The sequence below is a fragment of the Myotis yumanensis genome, unplaced genomic scaffold (assembly GCF_028538775.1).
Source record: "Myotis yumanensis isolate MYYU_CA2020_CCGP unplaced genomic scaffold, mMyoYum1.0.hap1 SCAF_3, whole genome shotgun sequence".
Classification (NCBI taxonomy): domain Eukaryota; kingdom Metazoa; phylum Chordata; class Mammalia; order Chiroptera; family Vespertilionidae; genus Myotis; species Myotis yumanensis.
The window spans coordinates 195,336,848-195,362,828 of record NW_027223754.1 but is presented as its reverse complement, the minus strand read 5'-3'; the positions used below and the strand labels follow the sequence as shown (position 1 = coordinate 195,362,828).

The following is a 25,981-nucleotide window of genomic DNA, read 5'->3' as shown; positions in this document are numbered from 1 at the left end:
AAGAGAGGAACAGCATTCCAGGCAGAGGGAACAGTGCTGCAAGGCAAGATGGTGTTTGTGAGGAACAGGGTGGAAGTTTGTTTGGCTGGGGTCTTAGGCTGCAGCACTTCTCAGACTTCAATGGGCACACAAATCACCAGGGGGCTTCTGCAGGCCTGGGCTGGAGCTGATGTTCTCCATTTGTAGAGAGATAACCTTGAGTTGCAAGGCCTGGGAGGACTAAGACAGTTCCTGGTGGGTACCCTCTTCTGCTTTCCTTCAAAAAAGACATGAATGCTATTTGTTTCGAGTGAGTGTCTCCTAGAGGGAAATAGGATGCGTGTCTTGGGTTCCAGGGCAGACCTAATATTTAATATTGGCCCTTACATCTCTCTCGTACATCCCAAATTCCCACCATTGACTAGGTGATCCCACACCCCCTCAAGGCCCTTCTCCAAGAATAAGAGGGATAGTGCCAGAGACCCCCAGGCTACCAGGTGGTGACAGTGATGTACCCTGTTACCCTTAACATTCCAACAAGGGATAGTTTGATTTGATTTATACTGAATACGGTAAAATCCTCACTCATTCAGGCTCTATTAACCTGAAATGGGTGATAATTCGTATAGTCACTGTTTATTCCTCAAACCATTTCTTCATAAATAGGATGAAGTTTCACAACACAGTTATGATCATAAAGATGATTAAAACATTTTAAAAAGATTTCAACTAAACTTACATGAAGCAACTACAGGGCATCCCAAACAATGCATACACACTTTAACAGCTCAATTTTGAAAATGAACTGCATTTTAATAAACACTGCCTTTATAATTATTCAAAGTGTCTGTGTACATTTTGGGGGGACACCATATATATATATATATATATATATATATATATATATACATATATATATATACATATATATATATATATATATGTAATCATCTACCCTTTATAAGTAATTCTGTAATTTGTTTATTTCCTAAAAAGCTCTAATAGATAAGGGGTTGATCTACCTCCAGGGCTATAAGGAAACAACAACAATAATCGTGACGGCACATATTTATTAAAGCTATGACATCTTTTCTATACAATTGTGATGTGAAGAATCAAAAACGTAAAAGCAATTTTTAAGAAATTACATTATTGGATTTTTGGTAAAAAAGCATCCATTACAAGAAGGCCCCAGTACCTGTATGTAAAATGATGAGCCTTGAACTGTGCTGTGAAGTCTATTTCGAGCTAAGGTCAAAGGGAAACTAGAAATGGAAGGACACTCTCCCTCAGGGGACACTGATGCATTTCATTTGATGAACTTCTAGAAAGAACAAACTGGGTGGGAAAGGAAAAACTATTTGCTATTCTAGAAGGCTGCATTTTAGCTTAATCTGGGGCATCTCACTTGAATTTCCTTCCATCCCCCAATTTTCACTAAATATTGTTAAAAAACTGAAATTTGAAAAGCGGAAACAAAATGGGATTTTCAAGCCACATCTACCTGATTGTCAACCTGCCTTTACCTACAAATGCATTCTTGTGATCATTCATCATATTAATCTTCAGAATACTTATGACAAATATTTGTGACATAATGTAATGTTTTGAGATTATCATCACAATTGGTTTACCTGTTTCTCTGTCCAGGTGCATATTAAATTAAAATAAATTAATCCTTTGGGTTTTATGAGTGGACTGAAGGCCCAGTGCATGATATTCATGCACAGGTAGGATACCTAGTGGCTGCCAGCTGCCTACCAGAGCCTTCCTTCATTCCATGCCATCCCCTGGTGGTCAGTGCATGTCATAGAGAGCAATCAAACTCCTGGTTGGTTAAACTCCTGAGAGGACACTGCATATTAGGCTTTTATATGTATAGACTAGAGGCCCAGTGCACAAAAATTTGTGCACTCTGCCGGGAGGGGTGTCCCTCAGCCCGGCCTGTGCCCTCTCACAGTCTGGGACCCCTCGGGGGATGACCACCTACTGGCTTAGGCCCACTCTCCGGGGGATTGGGCCTAAGATGGCAATCAGACATCCCTCTGGCAGCCCGGCAGCCCTCGGGGGATGTCCACTTGCCAGTGGGGAGCAGGCCTAAACTGCAGTCGGACATCCTTAGCACTGCTGAGGAGGCAGGAGAGGCTCCCACCACCACCGCTGTACTGGCAGCCATCAGTCTGGCTTGTGGCTGAGCAGAGCTCCTCCCATGTGACCACCAGAGGGCAGCTCCTGCATTGAGCGTCTGCCCTCTGGTGGTCAGTGTGTGTCATAGTGACCAGTCATTCCCAGTCCTTCTGCTGTTAGGGTCAGTTTGCATATTACCCTTTTACTATATAGGATAGAGGCCTGGTGCACAGGTGGGGGCCGGCTGGTTTGCCCTGAAGGGTGATCCGGGTTAGGGTGGGGTCCCGCTTGGATGCCTGGCCAGCCTGGATGAGGGGATGATGGCTGTTTGCAGCTGGTCACACCCCCTTCAGGGTGGGGGTCCCCACTGGGGTACCTGGCCAGTCTGGGTGAGGGGCTGAGGGTCGTTTTCAGGCTGGCGGGTGACTGAAGCTCCCAACCTCTCCTTTTTTTCTTTTATTCTGGGATTTATTTACCTTCTATAGCTGTCACTGGAGCTGAGAGCCGGCTCCAGTTCTGAGGCCCTTGACGGCTGAAAGCAGGTATCTGGTTTGTTTAGCTTCTATAATTGAAACTCTGTTGCCATCACTGGTGCTCTAAGCTCTGAGCCCGCTGACGGCTGAAAGCAGGTTTCTGGGTTTGTTTAGCTTCTATAATTGCAACATTGTTGCATCTGGAGCTCAGAGCTGGGCTGCGGCAGGCAGGGAACCTTGGCTTCCTCCATCACTGGAGCAAGCAAGCCTCCTGTTCGCTTCAGCTGTCTGGCTGCCGGCCGCCATCTTGGTTTGCAGTTAATTTGCATATCTCGCTGATTAGCCAATGGGAAGGGTAGCGAAGTTACGGTTAATTACCATGTTTCTCTATTATTAGATAGGATTAACAAAACAATGAAATACATCTAGGTTTAAGTGACACCATTTTGGTAAACTACTAAGGTATTTTAACTTCTAACATATTGTATTGATGCATTTTATACAATTAAAGTCTTCTCTTTCCTGTAAGATCTGTCATTTTTTATAGATGACTTTTCCTTTAGCTATAACATACTCGATTAATTCGTTATGGCCTCCAAACTGGTAAATCAAATGCTCCCATCTAGAAAGAAATCAAACATTACTTCAATACATACAAGTCAAAATCATCACTATCCTTAAATGCTAATTTAAAAATACATTCTCTAAAAATTTCTTTATACCTAGTCATTGATATCTGGGCTTTAAAAAATGGCATATTACTTACTAACTAGCCTATGACAAATCAAATAATGTTTAATAATACCATTTACTTATTTGAACTTAAAATATTTGATTCAATTAAGTAATGCACAAATGGTAACAACATCAACATTGTTTTCAGGAGAGAGAGTGGCCATGGCTAGTGTGGCTCAGGTGGTTGGAGTGTTGTCTTGTATGCCAAAAGTTGGCTGGTTCAATTCCTGGTCAGGGCACATACCCAGTTTGTAGGTTAGATCCCCATTCAGGGTATGTACAGGAGATGGCCAATCAATGCTTCTCTCTCTCTCTGTCTCTCTTTCATTCTCTTTCCAAAAAAGTAATAATAATAAACTTTTTTAAGAAAGAAAAATGAGGGTGACCACAGAGAGTAGAATTACAGAGCCACTCTCTTCTGTTGAAGGTGAGGTCCAAGAGCTGGGATAGGCTCACTAGAAGTGAGGGATCGAAGATTTAAAACAAGAAGACTCAAACTGTCATGTGGGAGACCCAGATGGCAGCAGACTGTGGGTGAGTAATTAGAAGCCAGGACAGGAACACTGACGTGAGGATTTTGGGATCCGGAATCAGGGTGACAAGCTGAAGTTGGGACCTGTGTGGCCCAGTGTAAGCAGAAGGTCAGAAGCCACACAGAAAAACAAAAACATATGCCAGAGGACACAACAAGTCCAAAGTCCAGGTAGAAGAGTAGAAGCCTAGAGATCTATGACAGATATAAGGTGGATGAAGACACCGGAAAATGGAGTCTACCCTGTGGTTTAGGACTTGTAGAGAGACTTTGTTGTAAAAGGATGAAGATAGATGGGACTGGGTAGCTTCTGAGCCTACACTAATAGGGCCTGACACTAATAATTCGTGGAAAAGGGTTTTAAACCAGGTCTATATCCCACAAGAGGCTTAAAACAGCTTAGCTGGGGATTCACTCACCTGGATGAATTGATGATAATGAGATCTCCCTGTTTGCCAACTTCCAAAGATCCATGTGTGTGAGATTTTCCCAGTGCATAAGCGGCATTGATGGTGGCTGCGGCCAAGGCTTCGGGCATGGACATTCTCATGTTTACACAGGCCAGATGCATGACCATTGGCTGAGATGGAAGAGAAAAGCGTCAGAGGAAAGTAACAAGAGGGCAACTGCTACCTGGGACATTTCTCCAACACAGCACAACAAATAATGGTGATTAAATGTGTAGGTGGAAATGGCTTGATTGATATGGGAACATTTAAACTTACACATAAAGGTTCTTATGCTTTAGAAAAAAATCCTTTATTATCAAGATTACCCCCATGTGTATTTAATATTTATTTACAACTTTTCAAGACCACTTAGGGTAGAAAATAAAGCTCCCCTCCATGCTTACTCACTAAAATTTCTTTGAGTTTATCCTATTCTCCAAGGGAAAAAAATGGCTTATTATAAAACAATGCCCAAGGCTACCAGAAAACAATGCAAACAGGACCTTTTCTCCTTTCCCTCTGCAGAAAAATCCAATTACTCTACCATCTATATCTTTTTTCCTTGTTACACAGGAAAATATTTTTTGATGTTTGATACATTTAAAAAAATATCTTAAATTATTTATATGCTTGGTAGAGGTTTGATACTCTGCCCTGAAAGGCATATTGAAAATAATTACCATTGAAAAGCAATAGGCATTAGGGTTGAAGTCACTGCCCAAAGCAACTATTACTCCTTCATCTAACATCTTCCTGGCACGAGGTTGCTTCAGCCTAAGGGAGGGGGAAAAAGATGTCAGTATCCAGAATGGGAGCTTTTGCAGAATAGATGTTCCAAATGGAAGGAGACTTAAGATATCCAACCCTTATTTCTTCTGGGAGAAGAAACAGAAACACAAGGTTAAGTGATTATTGATTGATATTTCCTGCTTGTAGCTTATGTTAATGTATGTGTATAAGATCATAGTAAGTTTCAGGATAGCACTGAAAAAGTTCTTTCTTCTCCCTTATAACCGTTACTCAAAGCCTTGTTTTTCAATCCCTAAGACAGCGTTTTTCAACCTTAGCGCAATTCATTTCTTGGGCTGGATAATTCTTTGTTGTGGGGTTGTTCTGTGCATTGTAGGATGTGTAGCAGAATCGCTGACTTCTATTCATCAGATGTCGGTAGCACCACTTAGTTGTAACAAACAAAAAATGTCTCCAGACACTGACAATGTCCCCTGAGGGGCAAAAATCACTCCAGGTCGATAACCACTGTGCTAAGGCCATACCTGCTGAATCACCGCCTTGAAAACCAGGTATCCCAACCTCACAGAAAGCACCTGGCTGTAAGAGGATAAAACGTCTCTTGAATGCCGGCCTCCCTGACCACAAACTTGTGGTCGTTATGCAGGTGGCACAAAGGAAAGGGTCAGAAGGGTCTCAGATTTGGTAGAGTTAGAGCAATGGCAGTTACACAAGATGGACTAAATGTATTCAATCCACAGAGGGCACACAGCACAATTCCTGGAGAGATTTTTACAGAATAAACATCTCCTCTTTTCTCTCACCCCCAGGATTTATGAGGATTCTGGTACACAATTGTGCACCCACACTCAACTTCTCAGAAAACAGCTCATGCAGATTCTGAATACTGTTAAGTATCCCTAATATCTTATGCATGTTTTTTGTTTGTTTTGTTACAGAGGGGAGAGAGAGAGAGAGAGAGAGAGAGAGAGAAGAGAAAAACATCAATTAGTTTCCTCCCATAAGCGCCCTGACCAGGGATCAAGTCTGCAACCTTTTGGTGTATGGGACAACACTCCAAGCATCAAAGCCAGGGGTCCTCAAACTTTTTAAACAGGGGCCAGTTCACTGTCCCTCAGACCGTTGGAGGGCCGGACTATAGTTTAAAAAAAAACTGTGAACAAATTCCTATGCACACTGCACATATCTTATTTTGAAGTAAAAAAACAAAATGGGAACAAATACAATATTTGTATTTGCATGTGGCCCGAGGGCCGTAGTTTGAGGACCCCTGAACCCAGCCAAGGCTTATGCATATTTTTTAAAGTATAAAGCTTACTTCATTTTTTTTCTAATTATAAAGGTAATGCATACTGATTTTTCTTTAAATTAGAAACTCCAAAACTAGTTAAAAGAAAAGAAAAAGAAAGAGCCACCGTCCCCAACACGCCCACCACTGAAGGTCAATTTAGTTCTGAGCTCCTTCTTCAGGAGAATTCATTTCTCAACATCATTCCAGAATTGGCACCTTCCATGAGCTAAGTTTTCTTGATCTGCATTATTAAGGGATTTGGAAGGGCAATGAGATTAGTTAGGCATCTTGGAGGTCTGTGTCTTCACAAGGTGTATGTGCAGCTCTTGTGTGGGGGTGAGGCCGACCTCACCTGAGCATGTAGGCCGTGGTGGGCAGAAGAACCGCGGAGCACCCAGCCGTTGCCATGGCAGCAATGCCTTCATCACTCACTTCTTCCAGGTGACTGATGGCCCGGGCTCCCAGCTCAGCCCCGAGCTAAGCAGAATGAACAGAGAGAAAAAGATTTAACCAACAGCAACAACAAATTAATAAAGTGCCATAAAACTGCTTTTCCTGCCAAGATAAACAGCACTCTCTTATGAAGATTTCCTGTCAACTACCTTTCACAAGCACAAGCCCCAAAATGGATAAAAGGTTTGTGAGGGACATTCATTTGAAAATTAGCTAGTGTGCTGCTTTAACCACTATTTGTCTACACAAATGCTTACTGACATTCTTCAGACATTTGCTAAAAAAGAAAATGTTATGGATCTTATGAATCAGAATAAAACACTGAGTAATATTGATAACAAAATCTATTATAGCATCATAAAATCACAATAAAAATGTATCTTGGAATGCCATTGCTCTCAGTGAAAGCAGATAATCAGTTAAGAAAACACACTTTAGTCTACGGCCATACCACCCTGAAAGTGCCCAATCTCATCTGATCTCAGAAGCTAAGCAGGGTCGGGCCTGGTTAGTACTCGGATGGGAGAAAACACACTTTAAAAATGTGGATCATGTGTGTAATTTGAGAATACTCCTTGAGCTTGAGTTCTCTCCAGATGAAAAATTTGGCTACATTGTTAGAAAAAAACCAAGAAGAGGCAATGCTATGAGGATCATGGAACCACTAACGTGGATTTCTTCTCATCTTGACAATTTTACTCTCTCTCTCTCCCTCTCTCTGCCCAGGATGAAAAGTGGTATGTTAAGAAGACATATTCCAAGGAGAGGAGAGGAGACAATATTTGACATTGCACTTCGGCCCAGGGCAGCTGCAGTCCCCCCAACACCAGGGCACGGAAGGCCCCTCATCAGCAGCTGGCTCAGGTCTAAGAGCGTCAGGACCACAGGACAGACTATGCTTCCCCAGAAGAGTTCCTTTCTGACCTTGGAATCACCCTCACTTTCCCAAACTTGATTTGCTCATCCCGGGTGTTGACCTCTATTGATTTAATTCACCAGTCACTCTCTACGGCCAAAGGTATCTTGTTGACCACCCCTTTCAGGTGTCACTTAAAAAATATTCAACAACTATTTACTTAGTAAAGGCCATGGGCATGCCAGGCACTGCGCTAAGCTCCAGGGACAGGGCTGCGTAAGACGTGGGTGCAGTCCTCAGTGTTTGCAGTCCAGCAGGGATCGCAGAGGCAATTTTAACACAGTGGGATAAGTGCAGGAGGAGCTGTAACCCACTGCTGGAGAGCTTTGGGAAGGATCCCAGAGAAGCTGAGGCTAAGCTGAAACATGGAAGGGAGTTAAAATTAATTGGACAAGGGGGAGTTCGGATTAGAGAAACAATATGTGCAGGGCTGGTAGTTGAATGTGGCTGGTCCACCATAGACAGGGTGAAGGTGGTGAAAAGGGGGAGGAGAGAGAAAGGAAGATAGAGAGATAAGCTAGGGCTGGATCCTGGCAAGCCTACATATAAGGAGTTTGGGACTCACCCTATGAGCAGGTGGTTTTAAGCAATAGAGAGGACGGGTATTTACACTACAAGGATGGATTACAGAGACAGATTCAAGTGGAGGCAAGCTTGGAGGCAAGAGCAGTTGTTACAGGAAACCAGGTGAGAGCTGATGGTGGTTGGACCCAGGCAGTGGGGTGAAGAGATGTGGACCTAGAGATATGCAGCAGGAAATTGGCAGGACTTGTTGGTTGGTTGAAATGTGGTAGGTGAAGGGGAGGGAGGAGTCAAATGATTGGGTTTTTGATTTAGGCAATAGATAATGGTGTCATTCACTGGGGCAGGAAACACAGGACACAATTTGGAAGTGATTTTAAAAGCTCAAGCAGGACATGTGGTTAAGACACATGTGGGGTATCTACATCTGTATTTATACCCAAGGGAAGTTGTCCATTTAGTGCCTCACCCACCTCAAGAGCTGTCTTATTCACTGATGAATTCTCCGTGCCTTCAACAGTGCCTGGCACACACTAGACACTCCAATATTTGTTGAAAGCATGAATAAATGAATCTGGGTAAGACTTATAGATTTGAAAATCATGTCCTCGCTATTAATGGTGTGCTTCACTCACGTTCATCTGAATGATGCCACGGAAAACCCTAGGAGCTGCATGTGAAATTAATATACTCTGCTAGTATGGCTTTCTGTACCAACCAAAATAGGTTGTGGACTTAATCAGTGAGATCACAAAGGTACTTCTTTCCTACTAACGTCACCAGCAGGTGATAATAAAAGTACATTACCAGCCTGGCCGGAGTGGCGTCGACCTGTGAACCAGGAGGTCACAGTTCAATTCCCGTTCAGGGCACATGCCTGAGTTCCGGACTTGCTCCCCAGTAAGGGTCAAGTGGGAGGCAGCCGATCAGTGGTTCTCTCCCTCTCCCTTCCCTTCCTCTTTGAAATTTAAAAAACAAAAACAAACAAAACAGCAAAAAAGTAAATTTCTAATAGAGGTCAGGAATTCCAAGGCTGAACCTGAGCAATCTGCATATTATTCAAACAAATTTCCCCACTCCCTATCTTTTCAGAAGGCCGCTCCTGTCTTTGAACAAACTAGGTAAGTTCTCCATAACCTGAGTGTTGACAAAGGAAAAGCCAAAAGTCAACTGTACCTCCGCAGCCTTCATCGGGTGGAGTTCATCCCCATGGAAGTTAATCTGTAACCCTATATCTTTTCCACCTTGAAGAATCCTTCTGGTAGAATCCAGGTCAAAGACACCCTTCTCACAGAACACATCTATATTGTCAACGTGAATCTGCCCACTTCTGCCAAGTTCCTTCAGCTTTGGGAGGTGGTTATTGATGATGTCATCAGCAGCTTCAGTAGCAGTTTTTCCTCTGAGGGAAGAAAAGAATATTTCCATGGACAAATATATTTTTTAACTGGAAGGAGGGTTTCTTGGTGCTTGGAGAACCTGAGAAACTGTAGGTAAATAACCTCAAGCCTCAGAAAAGTACAGAAGGAATCAAAGCTATTAACAATTGTGATATGCCTACGCAGCAGAGGTATTGATAAGACTTCTATATGCTCTGACCCTATTCACAGAGACTCAAATGGCTCATCCATTCTGGCACACCAGTGTTGCCTTTGGGAATGCTGGCAAGGTCATCTGGCTGAAAAAACAGAATCTACTTTTCAAGGGCACCTAGAGGGCATCCTGAAGGCGTCCCTGACAACCCAACTGCAGGCCTCTTACCTGAGACCCAGCTATCACCCTGTCTTTTTCTTCCTCTACACTATTTCTAGAAGCATCTGCCTAAGGCTTCCTGTCTCACCATTTGGGGACATGGAAGAACAGGCTAGTAGAAGGCCTCAAAATTCTCAATGAGATTCTGGGGTAGTTATATATTAGGAAGGGCTGGGCTTTTGAAGTCAAATACACACAGAGCTCTACCGCTTGCTAGCTACCTAACTCTCTGGACACGTGATTTAGCTGTCCTTTGGCATACTCTGAGCCTCAGGCTTTATCACTGGGCACCAAGACGCAGACCTCAGAGGCTCATTGGCAGATGGAGAAACCTCTAAAACTTTAGTCCCATAATTGGCACATAGAAGCCTCTCATTCAGTGAAAACCATTCAGGTGGGTAGATAGAGGAGACGGGCACTTACATATAATTCTCAAGATAATCGTATAAAATAGGGTGTTACGTAGCTATTTTATAGATTAGTAATTCATGTTCAAAAAGTTAGAAGATGCCTCAAAATCACCCAACTGGAAGTAGGTAAGCTGGATTCAGACCCAGATCTGCTACCACTCCAAAGTTTGAGTCTTTTCTACCATGTTACACTGTCCTTTTACCAAAAAAACCCCACAAAAAACAGGCCATCTTATACTCCATTTGAAAAAAATCTGTTTCTATAGACAGGCTCTTCCCAGAAGTCTTAGGGCAGTTTCAAGCTTTAATAATTTCAGAAATATAAATGCTAAAGACATACAATAAACGTAACTGGAAATATGAAGTATGTACTTGTGCTTCTCTTCTACGTAATTCGTTTTCACTTTTTAATAATAAATTTCAATGTTAATTTCTTTAGTTCCTCTGAAGATGGTAAACACAAAATTACCATGAAAATGTTCTGTTTTAGAGTTCCCGAAACGAAATGCATTTATAAAACATACAAATTCTTTTTTCAAATAATTTTTTGCAAGCCTGTAGCATTTATATATCTAAGTTGTCAAAACCTAAAACTGCACTGCGACTGTGGAGTAGCTTGTGAATTTCCAAGTCCTGGATTTCTTTGGGATCTTTTAGTTCCGGGACTGCCTTGCGGTCTAGAAATTCCAGGACACAGAAGATGCAGATGCAGCAGGAGACAGCCATCCTCATCTCTCTTTTTTAACCCCAAGAGTTGTAAGCATCTCTTCTTCCTTCACCATCAGGGGACTAGCAAGTGATGGGTCTGGTGGGGGTCACCTTCCTAGAACCATGTGTGAGATGACTGACTGACCATCAGACTCAGAACACCTTCCCAAGACATTCTACAGATCTCTCTGCAAGAGCTAAAGCTGTGAGCCGCCCTTGGGGAAAGCGACCCCCTCAATGCCCAACCGAGCTAGACGCCGGTCCCATCGGCTGCGGTTACTTTGGCACTGAGTGAGCCCCGCAGTACGTGGCCGAGATGCCGATGGCCATCTGCCGCCGGGCGCGCTCGATCACGCGGAGCATCTTGAGCTCGGTCTCCAGGTTGAGGCCGTAGCCGCTCTTGCACTCCACCAGCGTGGTCCCCGCCCGCATCATGCACTGCAGCCGCTGCTGCAAGGAGCGGAACAGCTCCTCCTCCGAGGCCTGGCGCGTGCGCTCCACGGTGAAGTTGATCCCTCCTCCGGCCTGGTGGATTTCCATGTATGTGGCTCCTGCCAACTGAACACAACGCTCAGCTCACCGTTAGGCAGAGCAAATGCAGGGAGGTTGCAGGCAGGTCTGCAGAACCTACCTGCGGTGGGGAGGGGAGGCACGGGGTATTCAAAACGATTCACAATCTATATGCTAAGTGATTAGCCGATCAGAAAAGGGGTGGGGACAGGGAATTCCCAGGGAAATACTGGGATGGCAGAGATGGGAGACGTGGTGGAGACTTCTGGTCTCAGGGCAGCGGCAGTTTACCACCGGGCACAAAAGTATTTCAGTATTTTAACAATCCAATCTACCCAGTGTATACCAGTTAAATCTCGTCCTATGTCTCAGCACCTTTAAGGAAACAAAGGCCCCAAGGGGAAGGCCCCACTGCAGTCATTCAAATCTCCACCAAAGAGACCTCAGTATTTGGCCACAAGAGTTTGGGACCTGACCGCTGTGGCTCAAGCAAATGAAGAGGCTCTTTGTGGGATCCCACTGGGCTCCTGTTACTCTGGGCAGCAGGAGTGTGGTGCACACGCAGTCTGCCTGCCCCGGGTCTCCGCCATGTTCATCTGGGTTCTGCCATGGTGAGCTGGTGAACGCAATGGACACCCTTCCCTCTGTGGACCCCACTTTCCACATCTATGCAATGAGAGAACTGGACTGCAAAGCTCTAAGGTTGCTCTTTAGAAACCTGGCTCTGAAAAGTTGGCTCTGGAATTCTGTCATTTAATAAAGAAGTCTTAAAAGCAGCTCTAGTGTGTTGAGGAAGGTACTCAATATCTGAGAATTTTTTCTTTTCCCAAATAATGCAATTTAGCTGTTAGCATATAGACTTTCTTAGAAACAAAGTGAAGAAAAGGTATGGAGAAAACTCAAGTGCTGTGCTAGGGTGAGGGACTGCGCCATGGAAGGGTTACAGAATGTTACAGAATGTGCTAAGGGGAGGAAATGAGACATGAGAAATTGAATGTGCTGGGAGGGGGGACTGACGTATGGAGAGGGATTGTGTCAGGATATGGAGGATTGTATTAGGGTTAGGAACCATGGAAGAAAAATTGCTAGATTATCTTAGAAAAACAATGTGTTATGATACGCTCCAGTCAGGTGTGACTCTGTTTACCGCCCACCCCCCTTTGTTCTTATGAACTTTCTGTGAACTTCTAAGGTAACACTGTTTTGCTATAAAGGATCATACTGCACCCTTGATCTCGGCCACATGCTGCAAACCTTCCCAGAGGCGGAAGGTGCGGGCTGTGGTCAGCTGGCCAGCTTAATAAAAGGCTTTTAAATTTAAATTCTGAGTCGGTGGTCTATCAAGTTGAGCCAACCCATAACAGTGCATATCACCAAAAGGAAAAAGCCAACCTGGAAAGGCTACATACTGTATAATTCCAACTATACGACATTCTGGGAAAAGCAAAAGCATAGAGACAATATAAAGATCGGTGGTTGCCAGGGATGGGGGGAAGAAAGGAATGAGCAGGCAGGGTGCAGAGGATTTTGAGGGCAGTGTAACTACTCTGTATGATCCCACAATGGTGGGTACATGTCATTTTACATTTGTCCAAACCCAAGGTAATGTAAACTATGGACTCTGGGGGATAATGTGTGTCCATGTGGGTTCACCCATTGTAGCAAATGTACCACTCCACTGGAGGATGTTGAAAATGGGGAAGACTGGGGCGGTGGATGGATGGCATGTGGAAAATTTCTGTAGCTTCCGCTCAGTCTTGCTGTGAACCTAAAACTGCTCTAAAAGCTAAATTCTGCTAAAAACAAACAACGTAAAATTGGCTCCAACTAGCTATTTGAGGGTCTACATCTTATTAATGACTGATATTTTATGTTTCTTAATAAATCTCATTTTTCTTCTGGAAAAAATGAGAACAATATAAGACGTATTTTATTTTTGTTATGAGCAATATATTTGTCCTGGTTTGACCCTAATGAATGGTGATTTTCAAACTGTTTCCTGGAGCCTTTTCAAAGGCTCCCAGAGCTGGTGGGATGGGTTGGAGGGAGGAAAAGAGAGGAGAAATTAGTGAGCAAGGCAGCTCAGCGCTGTTAGAATAAAGATTCTACAGTTAAAATTTTTTGAAAACTATTATACTTAAAGCGATTGTTATCCCTGTGCATAGTATAAAGATTTGGGACAGTTATAAAATAGTTTTGTTCTAATTTATTTTCTATAGTCTAGGCCAGTAAAATATCCATAAAAAGACACATAAGCAAAGACACAATATCAAATCTATGTTGCAAAGCCTGACAGCCCAAGGACTCTTTAGAAAAAGACTTGTCTGTTTGTTTATGCTTCATTTTGATTTGCAATTATTCATTGCAATTACCTTCATTGCAAACTCGTGAACTCTCTCACCAGCCCATACTGGATGTGTGTGTGCATCCACCAAACCTGTAATCAAGAAATCAAATCATTTTTAAACTTAAGAATCAGAAAGCCCTTAGGTAGCAGGCCCAATACACATCCTGCTCTTTGGAAAGCATGAGAATGGCCAGCCATCTTGGAGGGGGTGAAAGAGGAAGAATTTGTCTATTAGAGGCCAGCTCTAAAAGAGGAGGGTGACTCAACATGATGAAAATATTCCTTTAAAAAAATACAGCTCCTTTTGCCCATTAAGCCCATGCTCACCAAGCGAGCTTTTGAAATAGGATGTCAACTCTGAGTTGAGCAAAACCAATGACCATATCACCAAGGTGATAGTCTGGGTGTGAAAACAGAATCATACAATCCCTACTGTCAACCTTGAGAAAGAAAAATATGAAATCAGAAAGATAAACCTTTCTTCAAGAAAAAATATTTTTTAATTAAAGAGAAATTATAAAGCAATCACTTGGAACTTTTGTTTACCCTGGTACAATTCAGAAAAGTGTGTCTTTCCAGGTTATGTAAAATACCTAATGGATCAAGTGGCTGATGAGTGGGTTTTGATTTGGAGTAAAATCAAAAGTCCTTATTCAGATCACTTTCTATTGTATTCTGTGCTTTCTCATAAGGTTTCACCCTGGCTTTATCTTCTATCTCGCAAGAGCCAAAGGGTAGAAGCTCTATCAGATATACACAATACACACTTGAAATGGATAAATATTAGTCTCTAAGTTTGCACAGAACTCAGAGTTTGTGAAACTTGTTTCAGATCATTACACAAAGCCACAAAACATAAATCATATAGGAGGGAATGGTAAATAAGCCAATTCTGTTGTCAATCTCCAAAGATACATCGTCAGTGAAATCTCTAGGGATTTTTCTTTCCTTTTTCCATCTAGAGATGGGTCCTTTGTTGCATACTCTATTCGTATTTAAAGTATATTCTGGTAGTGGAAGTAGCAGTTTTCCCTGTTTGCCCTCCCTACACAACACATTAATAAAATTCTTCTCACAGTTTTTTAACCTAAACACAACACACCTGGTCTCTCTGCATTATGTGAATGGGAATAAGTGGAATGAATGGATGGGTCTGAGTCCCAGCTTGCCCTTTACCTGTGTAGCAATCAAGGGTAAGATATTTCACCCCTGAACTTCAGTGTTCTAATCTGTAACATGCCGATAATGATCTTACCTTACAGGGCAGTCAAAAGATTCGATGTGAAAATATGTTTGTAAAGCAGCTAGCTTTTAATAGTAGAAATTAGATAAATTATAATTATTATATTTTAATATCATTGTAGGACCCTCTTTAAAACAAGCTACTACTCTTCCTCTTTATTTTACTAAAACTGCATTCGGGGTTTTACTGAAAAGAGGTTGATACCTGGCAAGATGCATTTCCCAGAACAGTCAATTCTTTCTTCAAACGTTTCTTCAGAAAACTGTTCTTGAATAACATTAGCAGGACCGATGGCTTTTATCAACCCATCCCTGAAGAAAAATCAAGGAATAATTACTAGTGTTTGGGGAAATATTGTGAGAAATCTGACTAATGATTTAAAATATGTTATCGATGTCTCTTGGTGTCAGTCAATATTTACTGTATTTCTTTTTTGAAGTTCTGTCTTTGGGAAAGTGGCTCTAGCCACCTGAAAGGCAAAAGGTCAACTCATGTGTAGCAGAGAATGCTAGTTGTTCTCTGAGACCAATGTTTCTCTTTTCTCAAGGTGCTGGATTCCTAAAATTTAGCTGGACACATGATCACCCAGAATAAAGATACATTTCCCAGTCTCTTGGCAACCTGGTGAGGCCATGTGACTAAGTTTAGTAAATAGGATTGCTTTCTCTTCCTCTTTCCTAGAGGAAATATAGATACCATGAGAGATTGAGCAGCCCCGTGGGATGATGGAGTGACTGGAGCAAAAGGGTCTTGCACAACAGAGCAAGATAGTGGGGGGGCCTGAATCCTCAGGACTCCAGATTGTGGCCGTCAGCTAGCCTTGGATTCTTACTTTTGTGCAGTTCCGCTAACTGATTTTAACAGATTTTGACAGTAACGCTGGAAATGGTTGGATCCCTTTGTTAATTAGAAACACACAGTCCCTAAAAGTTGAACTCTTACACAACCCTAAGCAGCTCAGCTACGAGGTGATACTGACTGACTGCTCTTGCACAAGCCCTGCCCCGGAGCTCTCCAATTCAAATCGGCATCCAACCCTTATTCCCGCCCCAGGCCCGCCTTCCCAAACTGGCTGTTCTGTTATTCACTTCTAGCAGGAAGTGCAGAAGGCTTAAGGAAAATAATTGAAAACGCCCTTGTTTTCTGGTGGCTGAACCGTAATTTCCTATTACCCCAAACCATCACCATCTAAACCAGCGGTTCTCAACCTGTGGGTCACGACCCCTTTGGCGGTCGAAGGACCCTTTCTTTCACAGGGTCGCCTAAGGACCATCCTACCTATCAGATATTTACATTACAATGCATAACAGTAGCAACATTACAGTTATGAAGTAGCAACGAAAGTAATTTTATGGTTGGGTCACAACATGAGGAACTGTATTTAAAGGGCCAGAAGGTTGAGAACCACTGAAACGTTTGCCTAACGTTTGCCTTATAGTTCCCAAGCTTTAGTGCACAGAAGAAAGGAATGGGAGAGGTATTTATAAAAATTCAGGTCTCAGAACTCCACCCACGGAGATGCTGGGGATGAAAAGAAAAAAAAAAAGATCTGGAGATGAAGGTAGCGGGGAGGTGGCCGGTCTGAAATCTATTTATTTATTTATTTATTTATTTATTTAATCTTAGGCCATCTGACGCAGGTGGCCCCTTGGCCACACTTCAAGAAGCCCTGGAAAGAACCCCAACCCCTTCTGATTGCCGGACAATGATATTTTATCAGCAGAGGCGTCCCAGTGCCATGTGCAGCTTGAGTGCCGTTTTTTTCCACCGAATGACAACCCGAGACCATCAAACCTGTTAGCAACAGGCTCCCAAAAGGCAGTCCAGCCAACGTCTCGCCGGGTTCGGGAAAGCTTTTACCCGGTTTCCCTCCACAGCGCACACATTCTAGAAAAAGCGTCCAGCTAGGACCCGTCTGACGGGTCCCTCCAACCCGCAGCCACTTACGTGCCCACCACCAGGCTGGCGCCCTCCAGCACCGCCAGGCTGCGCAGCGCGTCCCGCGCCAGGAAGCGCTCCCCGCGGGCGCACACCAGCACCACCTGCCGCGCGTTCTCCAGCAGGAGGCGGTGGTCGCCGGCCATGTCGCCGCGCGCCGCGGGTCGCGAGACGGTCAGCAGGCAGTGGCCGCGGGAGGGACAGCGGAGGAGGGTGCAGGCCCGCAGGCGGCGCCGCCCGCCGGGGCCGGAGGGTGGAGCAAGGGCGGGCGCTCGCAGCCCTTCCAAACTCAGGACGAATGCGCGCTCCCCTCGCTCCCCCCAAACCTTGGCGATGGCAATAATAGTACCAATGATCAGAATGTTGATTAATAGTCAATGGTATAGCCCTAGCCGGTTTGGTTCAGTGGATAGAGGCTCGGGCTGCAGATTGAAGGATCCCAGGTTCGATTCCGGTCGAGGGCACATGTCCAGGTTGCCGGCTGGATCCCCAGTAGGGGGCGTGCAGGAGGCAGCCGATGAATGATTCTCATTATTGATGTTTCTCTCTCCCTCTCCCTTCCTCTCTAAAATCAATAAATATATATTTAAAAAAAATAATCAACGTTATAATGAACCTCCTCTTTTTTTGGTCGCCTTGCCACGCTCGGATAAATGTGGTACAGATTATTTCCCCTACTTAACCGACAAAGAAACCGAAGTTCGGTCGCCAGGAGAGAGAGAGGTGGGCTGCGACGACAATCGCGTGGCCAGGTGGAAGGGGTCGCCGTGGGCGAGGGCACCAGAGTGGGTAAAGTGGGGAGAAACCTGGTGGAGGCAGGTGCGGGAACCTGGGATGGGGCCCCGGGAGGGGACGGGATGCGAGAAACCGCTGCCCAGGGGGCTGGGGGCTGTCCGGGTCGCGGAGGGCCGCCCGCAGAGGAATCTGGGGGCGGAGAGGAGGAGGTGCAGTGGGGGGTCGCTCCTGGGTCCGCGCGGCCGCGAAGCGTGAAGCGGGGTGGCGGGTGCCAGGCACTTTTCGGTTGGCCAGCTCCAATCCGGGATCCCTCCAGACGGCCCCCAGATGAAGGGGGACCAGGATGAGGGAGGACAGAGCGGAGACTAGAGAATCGATTGGCCCCTCCGCCCACCTTCCTCCCCGCCCCCCGAAATCTTTTCTAGAAGGATTGATTGAACAGGCTCCTGGATCCAAACTCCTTGAGGTGAGACGGGTTTCAGCTCTGTGTCCCCCGCACTCCTAACTGTATCTGGTTGGGCGCTAATCCCTCGATTTGCATCCAAGGTTGGAGACAGAATCAAGCTTGTTTAAGGAAGGTGGTCTGTAATTCTCATCTGCCTCTCTGACTTCCCGCCTGTCAGTTGCTGTGAAAACAGTCGGGTGGGGTTTTTAAAGGTTTGGAGTTTCTTAATTACTTTACTGACGCATATTCTTTTAGTAGAAGCTTGTCTTAGGCCTGCAAGGGCACTTTCCCTGCCCAGCACAAACCACAACCAAAAGGAAGACACTTTAGGGATACACTAACATACCCTAAAAGCAGGCAGAGAGCTGTAAAACTATACAAGTCACTTTAAGGCACAAAGTACATAAAGTAAAAATTCCTTTAGATGAACGCAATAAATAAGATTATACTTTAGCTTCATATTGTTTTTATAAAAGAGAGAGACCAGTCCGGTAGAAAAGAGAGAATAAAGCAAGCAAGAAAAAAAAAAGGTGGGGAGGGAATAACTCAATAGACAATGTGGGTAAAAGAGACCCAAAAGGGAAAAAAAAATCCATAGATCATTCATAATAGCTCAGACACAAACAGATATGTGTGTCTATACACATTTTAAAAAGAAAGGTAGAATATAGAGAGAGAGACATAGAGAAAAGTAGAAATAGTGGAAAATAGAAACACAGAGACACTAATTCATAGAAAAATGTTAAAATTTTATATTATAAAATTTCTGCTAAAGACTCAAATGTAACGTTTTGCAATTACAAGTAATATTTGCAGATTTATGCAATTATAAAGGATGGAATGAAATCATAGAAGAATAGAAGACTTTGGGGTTCAATAAACTTGTCTAATCCCATTTCCGTTTCTTATCTGCTATTTGACTTTGTAAAATTAATTTCCCTGAGCCTCAGCTTTCTCATCCATATCATGGGGATCGTTGTTTCTACTTTATAGACTTGTTTGAGCTTTAAATACGATGGAATGTAAGCCAGTTAGCCCAGTGCCTCTCTCTAAATAAGTCATAGCTATTATTATTATTACTATTAGTTTATTTTAATCCTGCCTTTGTCTTCTGGTAAATTAAGTTAAAGATTAGATTTCAATCGTAGTAGGTTCTCTCCTGACTTCACAGAATGCACCAGGTACTTAAAGCTTACAAATTCTTGGCAAGTCTAAAATAAACTGTACTTTTTTTTTTTAAGGGGAATTATATCTTTGGGTGAACTGCGGGCACCCAATTACAGGCAAAATAAACAGTATGGCCTGAAAAGCCCTTGCAAATAAGAGGTTTGCAGAAGCAAAAAGGAAGAGAGTGCGCTGTCGTTCTCCCTGTTAATTATAGAGGTAAGGATCAGGTTCCTCCTTAGTAATAATCAACATCCCTATAGCACCTGTTGGTTTACAGCATCCTTTTCATGTCATCTGACTCACATGGGCCGATGTCTTTTCCCCCATCTTCCTTCCACTTGACCTCCAGTCATTTTTTTTTTTTCAGTTTGCAAAAGGGGCAGTCAGAAATGTCAATAGAAAAGTCCACGCTAAATAGCTAGCGTGACGCCAGCGAGGCCTTGAAGGTCAAGCTGAAGGTAATTGCCTCATCACTGTGACCTGCTTCTGACCTGATCACACAGGATGGTAATCCCACAGGTCAAGGACCTGTGGCTCCGAGCTCTCGGGTAAACAAAAAAGTGCTAGGTCTGGTCTAGAGAGAGGACACAGTTCACAGCCCTTTCTCTTATTATTTGTCTAAGTGGGTGGGAAGGAGGTGGAATAAAATTGAAAGATCTGAGAGAATCTGTCTAAATTTTCATTTGCATCTGGGAGATAAAATTCTTTATCTCATATTGAGGGAATCTGGAAATCCATTATTTTTTTTGAGTTTGTAAGAGTTGTTGAGAAATTCAAACCCAAAGTTCATCGAATAATATCTGGCCGATATTGTTATCATTCAAGTTATGTAGCGTTGGTCTAGGACTTAGGGTCAGGCATTATAAAACTCCACTCCTCTTTCTCTACTTCCCAGAAGCTTGGAATGAAAAGGATCTGCACTAAGTTGTGTCAGATTCCCCAAATTGCATTGACATTGCAATGACCCTGGTTTCAAGAACTTTAATGCAGGGTTTCTCACAAAAGCTAGTTGTCAGTTATCCCTCCTATTCTTTTCAAATGCTGGTAGTTATTCACAAGACAAGAAAGAGGACACACCCAGATACCTACCTTGAAGACCATATGAGCAATTATATTTCCCTATCAGCCTGCTGTGACTAAGCACTTTGCACACATTATCTGTGTTTGAAAATTGCAACAAGCCTGTAGGAAAGGTGGTAGAATCCATACTTGACAGAAGAACCTAAGGTGCGCTGAGTTCACTGGAGAGGCTTAAAGAAACAAAGAGCTGATAAGAATCAAAGGCAGGCCCTAACCAGTTTGGCTCAGTGGATAGAGCATCGGCCTGTGAACTGAAGGGTCCCAGGTTCGATTCCGGTCAAGGGCATGTACCTTGGATGCGGGCACATCCCCAGTAGGGGGTGTGCAGGAGGCACCTGATCAATGTTTCTCTTTCATCGATGTTTCTAACTCTCTATCCCTTTCCCTTTCTCTCCGTAAAAATCAATAAAATATATATATTTTTAAAAAAAGAATCAAAGGCAGGATTCAAAGCTGACCCCAAAGGCCAGGTTCTTTCCACAGATGCTGCTCCTGTTATGATACCTATCAAAGGACCTAACTCAGTGACCACATATAATTGCATAATGTTAGAGGAATACAAAAATTTTAAAAAATCAACCTGCATGGTACTTGCATGAAAGAACAGTGTGTTTTACATTTAGGTTCCTTAGATGTCTAATAAATATCTCAGATTTAGCAAGTTCCAAACTGAAGCTTTGATCCTGCCAACTGTTCCTTTCCCCACAGCCTTCTCTGTCTCTATTGGTGGCAACTCCATCCTTTCTTTCCTGGGCTCTTTATCTCATACCTCACATCCAAACCATCAGCCAATTCTGTAGGTCCAATTTCCAGGTTTATCTAGAATCTGACCACCTCTCACCACTTCCACTCCTATCCTGAGACCCCATTATCTCTTGCCTTCCCTACTGGACTCCCATCTCCTTCTATATAGTCTTTTCTCAGCTCAGCAGTCAGAGTGATTCATTTTACGATTCTCATTTCCCTGAATAAATGCCCCTCAGGGCCCTTGTTATCTCTCTCACCTCATCTATCACTCCCCTTCATTCACTGTGCTTCTGTGGCACTAGTGTCCTTGCTATTTCTCAAACACACCGGGTACCGCCCCTCCTTAGCATGCTTTCTCCTTGGCACCTGATGCTGTCTACGGGGCGGGGCATATGTTAACTCACCTAACAGTCCCAGCAGGAACTGAAGTGTGAGGATTAAGGAGCAGAATGAGTGTCCATGCTTTTAGCCACTAGCCTATGCCATGTCTAAAAGTGATGGTTTGCAACCACACAGCAGCACTTTAAATCCCTGATTGTTCTAAGCTCTTTATCTTCTTCGGCTGACGGAAGGTGGACTTGAATATGTATTTTAGATGTGAATTTTCAGTCATGTGCTATGGAGTTCAACATTTTCCCTCTCCTTTGATACTGAGCCATTGTGTAGTCACCATGCTATTTTTATTTTGCACAACAAAGACACTCACCAGCTTTGACTTTTTTTTTTTTTTTTTTTTTTTTTACTGGTTGGTACATCATATTGGTTTAGTTCCGAGCACTTTATAATCCCTTCCTATGAATAGCTGATTCTCTTCTTCTCTCATATATTCTTCGCCAATCAGTTCATTAATCAGTAGGGGGGTTAACACATATAGAAGTACAGAAATATAGCAACTTTTAGAGACTATTCATTCTATTTACATGTTCTATGAATTACTGGAGAGGTGGCATTAGAACAGATACCTGCTATTAACAGTTGGCGAAGAGGAACGGGAACATCCACTTTTTCTATGAGTGAAAAAGTGTCAGAACCCATGATAAGGTGCTTATTGCAGATAGACTTAATGAATAAATGGAACAGGAGTGAGGATCGGGAGGAGAGTGAATTCAGATGGACGGAAGGATTGAAGGAGCAAAAGTAGGACAAGAAAGAGGTGAGCAGAACCTTAGGAGTGGAGATAAGTGCCAAGGGGAAATTTAAGAAAATCTCCTACAAGACTCAACCCAACAGATTGTCAATCAATTTTTCTCACCAACCCTTTTTTCTCACATCGATATTTCCCTCTCTCTTCCACTCTCTCTAAAAATCAATGAAAAAATATCCTTGGGTGAGGGTTAAAAAGAATAAATAAATAGCATTGCAATAGACATTATTGTACATACTTTTTGCCCACTGATCTGATTATTTTCTTGCGATAAGTTCCTAGAAGTAGAATTGCTGGGTCAAAGACTTTGTGTATGCACTGCTTTAAAAAGCAATAAAGCCTATGCCCTGGCCAATGTTGCTAAGCGGTTAGAGCATTGGCCCACACACTGAAGGGTGTCAAGTTTGATTTCTGGTCAAGGGCACATACCTGGGTTGTAGGTTCGGTGTTTGTGTAGGAGGCAACCAATCCATGTGTCTCTCTCACATTGATGTTTCTCTCCCTCTCCCCCTCCCTCTCTTCCACTCTCTGAAAATCAGTGGAAAAAAATATCCTCGGGGGAGGATTAAGCAGAAAATAAATAAACAAGATAAAGCCTATTTGGGAGTTACTGGCAGTTGAATTTAGTGACTCTATGCAAAGTTTATAGAATTTTTAAATGTATTTTCTTTTCTTGGACAGGGCCAGGAGACAAAATGTCATCATACCTTTGGCCGATATCACTGATTTCTGAAGGTGAGGAGAAAATCAGTCCATGAGTTCTTGCTTTGTGCCTAGTACGGTAAGTCTCCACAGCGGGCTGGGAGAGTAAGAAAAGGAGTGTGCTACCCAGTAATCGTCAGACATGGTCTCTATGCAAAGAACTTATAAACTACCTGCTAAGAAAGTTCTCTTCTACTTCTCAATTCTCAAACCACATTAAACTGCTGCATTTAGCAAGATCGCCAGTCTTTCATGACATAAAACCATTAATTTAATTATTTGTTACTAGAGGCCCGGTGCACGAGTTCAGGGTGGCCTGTGGGGATCGGGCCCCAGCTCGTGCCCTTAGCCTTGCAGCCCCGCATCCCCATATCCCTGCCTGGCACTCCACCTTGGCCTGGCAGAGCTCGCTTACCTGCTCCACCATTCCACCCTCGTCTGGACCCATTGGGGCTGCCAGTGCTGCGTCACCAATGCCGGCCATGTTCCGCACCACCCCCTGTTGGTCAGCACATGTCATAGCAAGTGGTCGAACTCCCAGTCAAACAACAGCCTGAGGGGACAATTTGCATATTAAGCTTTTATTTTATAGGATGATAAATGAAATGCATAGCTATGCTTTATGAAAACCTGTCCTCTTCTTTCCTTCCCCAACCTTTCCCTTCTTACCCTTCCACTTCTTTACAAGTATTCAAGGAATTAGTATTTATCAGTATATAATAATAACTTTTTTCACTTATAAATTTGTCAAAGATTTTAAAATTGGGTAACACCAAGTTTGTTATGGGTAACAGGCCCCCTATAGGAATTCTCTTTGAAGGAAATTTGGCCCGATCTGTATTTAGAATGCAAAGATTTGGCTGCAAATGACAGAAAATATGAGAAACAACAGGGTTTAAACATGATGGAAGTTTATTTCTCTCTTAGGTAGCAAAGTCTGGACCTAAGCATCCCAGGGTCCATATTGCTCTCATCAGGGCTGGGCATCTTCAAGCTGTCGCTGGCCGGTATCCTTGATCCTGGGTGGCTGCTTCTGTGCCAGCGATCACACCCACCCATATTCCCGCCAGCCAGGAGGAGAAAAGGGGAGGGGAGAAGCATGTCCCTCCCTTTTAGGACACTTCCTAGAAGTTGCACTCACCACTTCTGACATCCCCTTGCCCAGAACTTGGTCTGATATGGCTATATCCAGCCCGAAGGGAGATTGAAAAATATAGTCTCTACTCTGGGTGCCCATGTGCCAAGTTAGAATTACGGGCTCTATTCTTATAGAATAGACCACCAAATTATTATTTTTAAAATATATTTTTTATTGATTTCAGAGAAGAAGGCAGAGGAAGAGAGAGATAGAAACATCAATGATGAGAGAGAATCATTGATTGGCTGCCTCCTGTATGTCTCCTACTAGGGATGGAGCCCACAACCTGGGCATGTGCCCTGACTGGGAATTGAACCATAACCTTCTGGTTCATAGGTCAATGCTCAACCACTGAGTCACACTGGTCAGACCCACCAAATTATTTGAAAAGAATTTCAATAGAGTGTTGGAAAATGTCCTGAGGTATATTGGAACCGATCTCCCAAGGAGGACAGACTAAGATTAAAAATAGAGGCTGATGCCCTAACTGGTTTGGCTCAGTGGATAGAGCATCTGCCTGTGGACTCAAGGGTCCCGGGTTCGATTCCAGTCAAGGGCACGTACCTTGGTTTCGGGCACATCCCCAGTAGGAGGTGTGCAGGAGGCAGCTGATAGATGTTTCTCTCATCGATGTTTTTAACTCTCTATCCCTTTCCCTTCCTCTTTGTAAAAAAATCAATAAAATATATTTTTTAAAAATAGAGGCTAACAACTCCAGAATTAAACAGCTTATTAAGGGAACTTATGGACAGAAAAGAGTCTTGGGCATCAGCAAAAAGATGGATCTCTGCACCCAAAAGGGGATGGGGGCTTGATGTATGCAGCCTCCAGGAACCCAGGTGGTTTGTAGCTAAGTGACTTGTGCTTGTTATAAGGTGTATTTTCCAAAGCATTAAACAACTTAAGGGACCTACTTAGTGGACCTTCCAGATGATGAAGGTGAACCCCCTCCAGGGTGAACTGTTGTTTTCTGAGAGCAACTTGCTTCTTAAGATGGCCTTGGTCATGGCAAGCACCAGAAACCACTTTGCCTAACATAGGGCCATGTCGGCAATTTAGTCTGCAGATATGTTTGCATAAGTACTTAAAGGTGTGTACAAGAATAGTCATCTCAGCATTGTTTACAATAGCAAAAGGCCAGGATCAACCATATTGGTATGAGATTAGTTATATAAAGTACGATGCATCCAAGAAGTGGGGTACTAGATAGCTATTCCTTTTTAAAAATATATTTTTTATTGATTTCAGAAAGAGAGAGAGAGGGAGAGAGAGAAAGATCAATGATGAGAGAGAATTATTGATTGGCTGCCTCCTGCAACCCCCACACTGGGGATCAAGCCCGCAACTCGGACATGTGCCCTTGACAGGAATCATACCTGGGACCATTCAGTCTGCAGGCCAATGCTCTATCACAGTGAGCCAAACTGACCAGGGCACTATTCCTTTTTAATTAGAAAAATATATAAATGCTGATGTAAAAAGAACTCCTAAATATATTCCTAACTAAAACAAACACAAGATTCAGAACAGTAGAATAGCATGTATTGAACAATCTCTGTTTTCCTAAAGAATTTATATTTCTTTGCCAAGAACTGTGAATGATTTAGCAAAGTTAACTGTTGTAAACCTTCATGTACACATTTTTGGGTGGACAAATGTTCTCACTTCTCTTGGGTATATACTAGTAG

General features: G+C 43.3%; 2 protein-coding genes across 2 annotated transcripts in view; one reads left to right on the top strand and one right to left on the bottom strand.

Annotated features, from left to right (window-relative positions):
• Positions 1 to 1,031: 1,031 nt before the first annotated feature.
• AMDHD1 (amidohydrolase domain containing 1) lies at positions 1,032 to 17,281 on the bottom strand. Its single transcript, XM_070407937.1, has 9 exons — positions 17,145 to 17,281; positions 15,402 to 15,508; positions 13,980 to 14,044; positions 11,378 to 11,655; positions 9,404 to 9,629; positions 6,689 to 6,813; positions 4,976 to 5,069; positions 4,266 to 4,426; positions 1,032 to 3,201 (listed from the first exon to the last, which is right to left on the bottom strand). Exons 1-9 carry the CDS (start codon positions 17,279 to 17,281, stop codon positions 3,114 to 3,116), a joined length of 1,281 nt encoding a protein of 426 aa, XP_070264038.1. The 3' UTR covers positions 1,032 to 3,113.
• Positions 17,282 to 18,263: 982 nt separating this feature from the next.
• The window catches only part of CCDC38 (coiled-coil domain containing 38), a 43,132-nt gene continuing 35,414 nt past the window's right edge, over positions 18,264 to 25,981 (top strand). The window contains exons 1-2 of the mRNA XM_070407936.1: positions 18,264 to 18,336; positions 23,135 to 23,188. Of these exons, the coding sequence (XP_070264037.1) occupies positions 23,149 to 23,188 (40 nt within the window). The 5' untranslated portion in view covers positions 18,264 to 18,336; positions 23,135 to 23,148. The remainder of the gene's footprint in view (positions 18,337 to 23,134; positions 23,189 to 25,981) is intronic.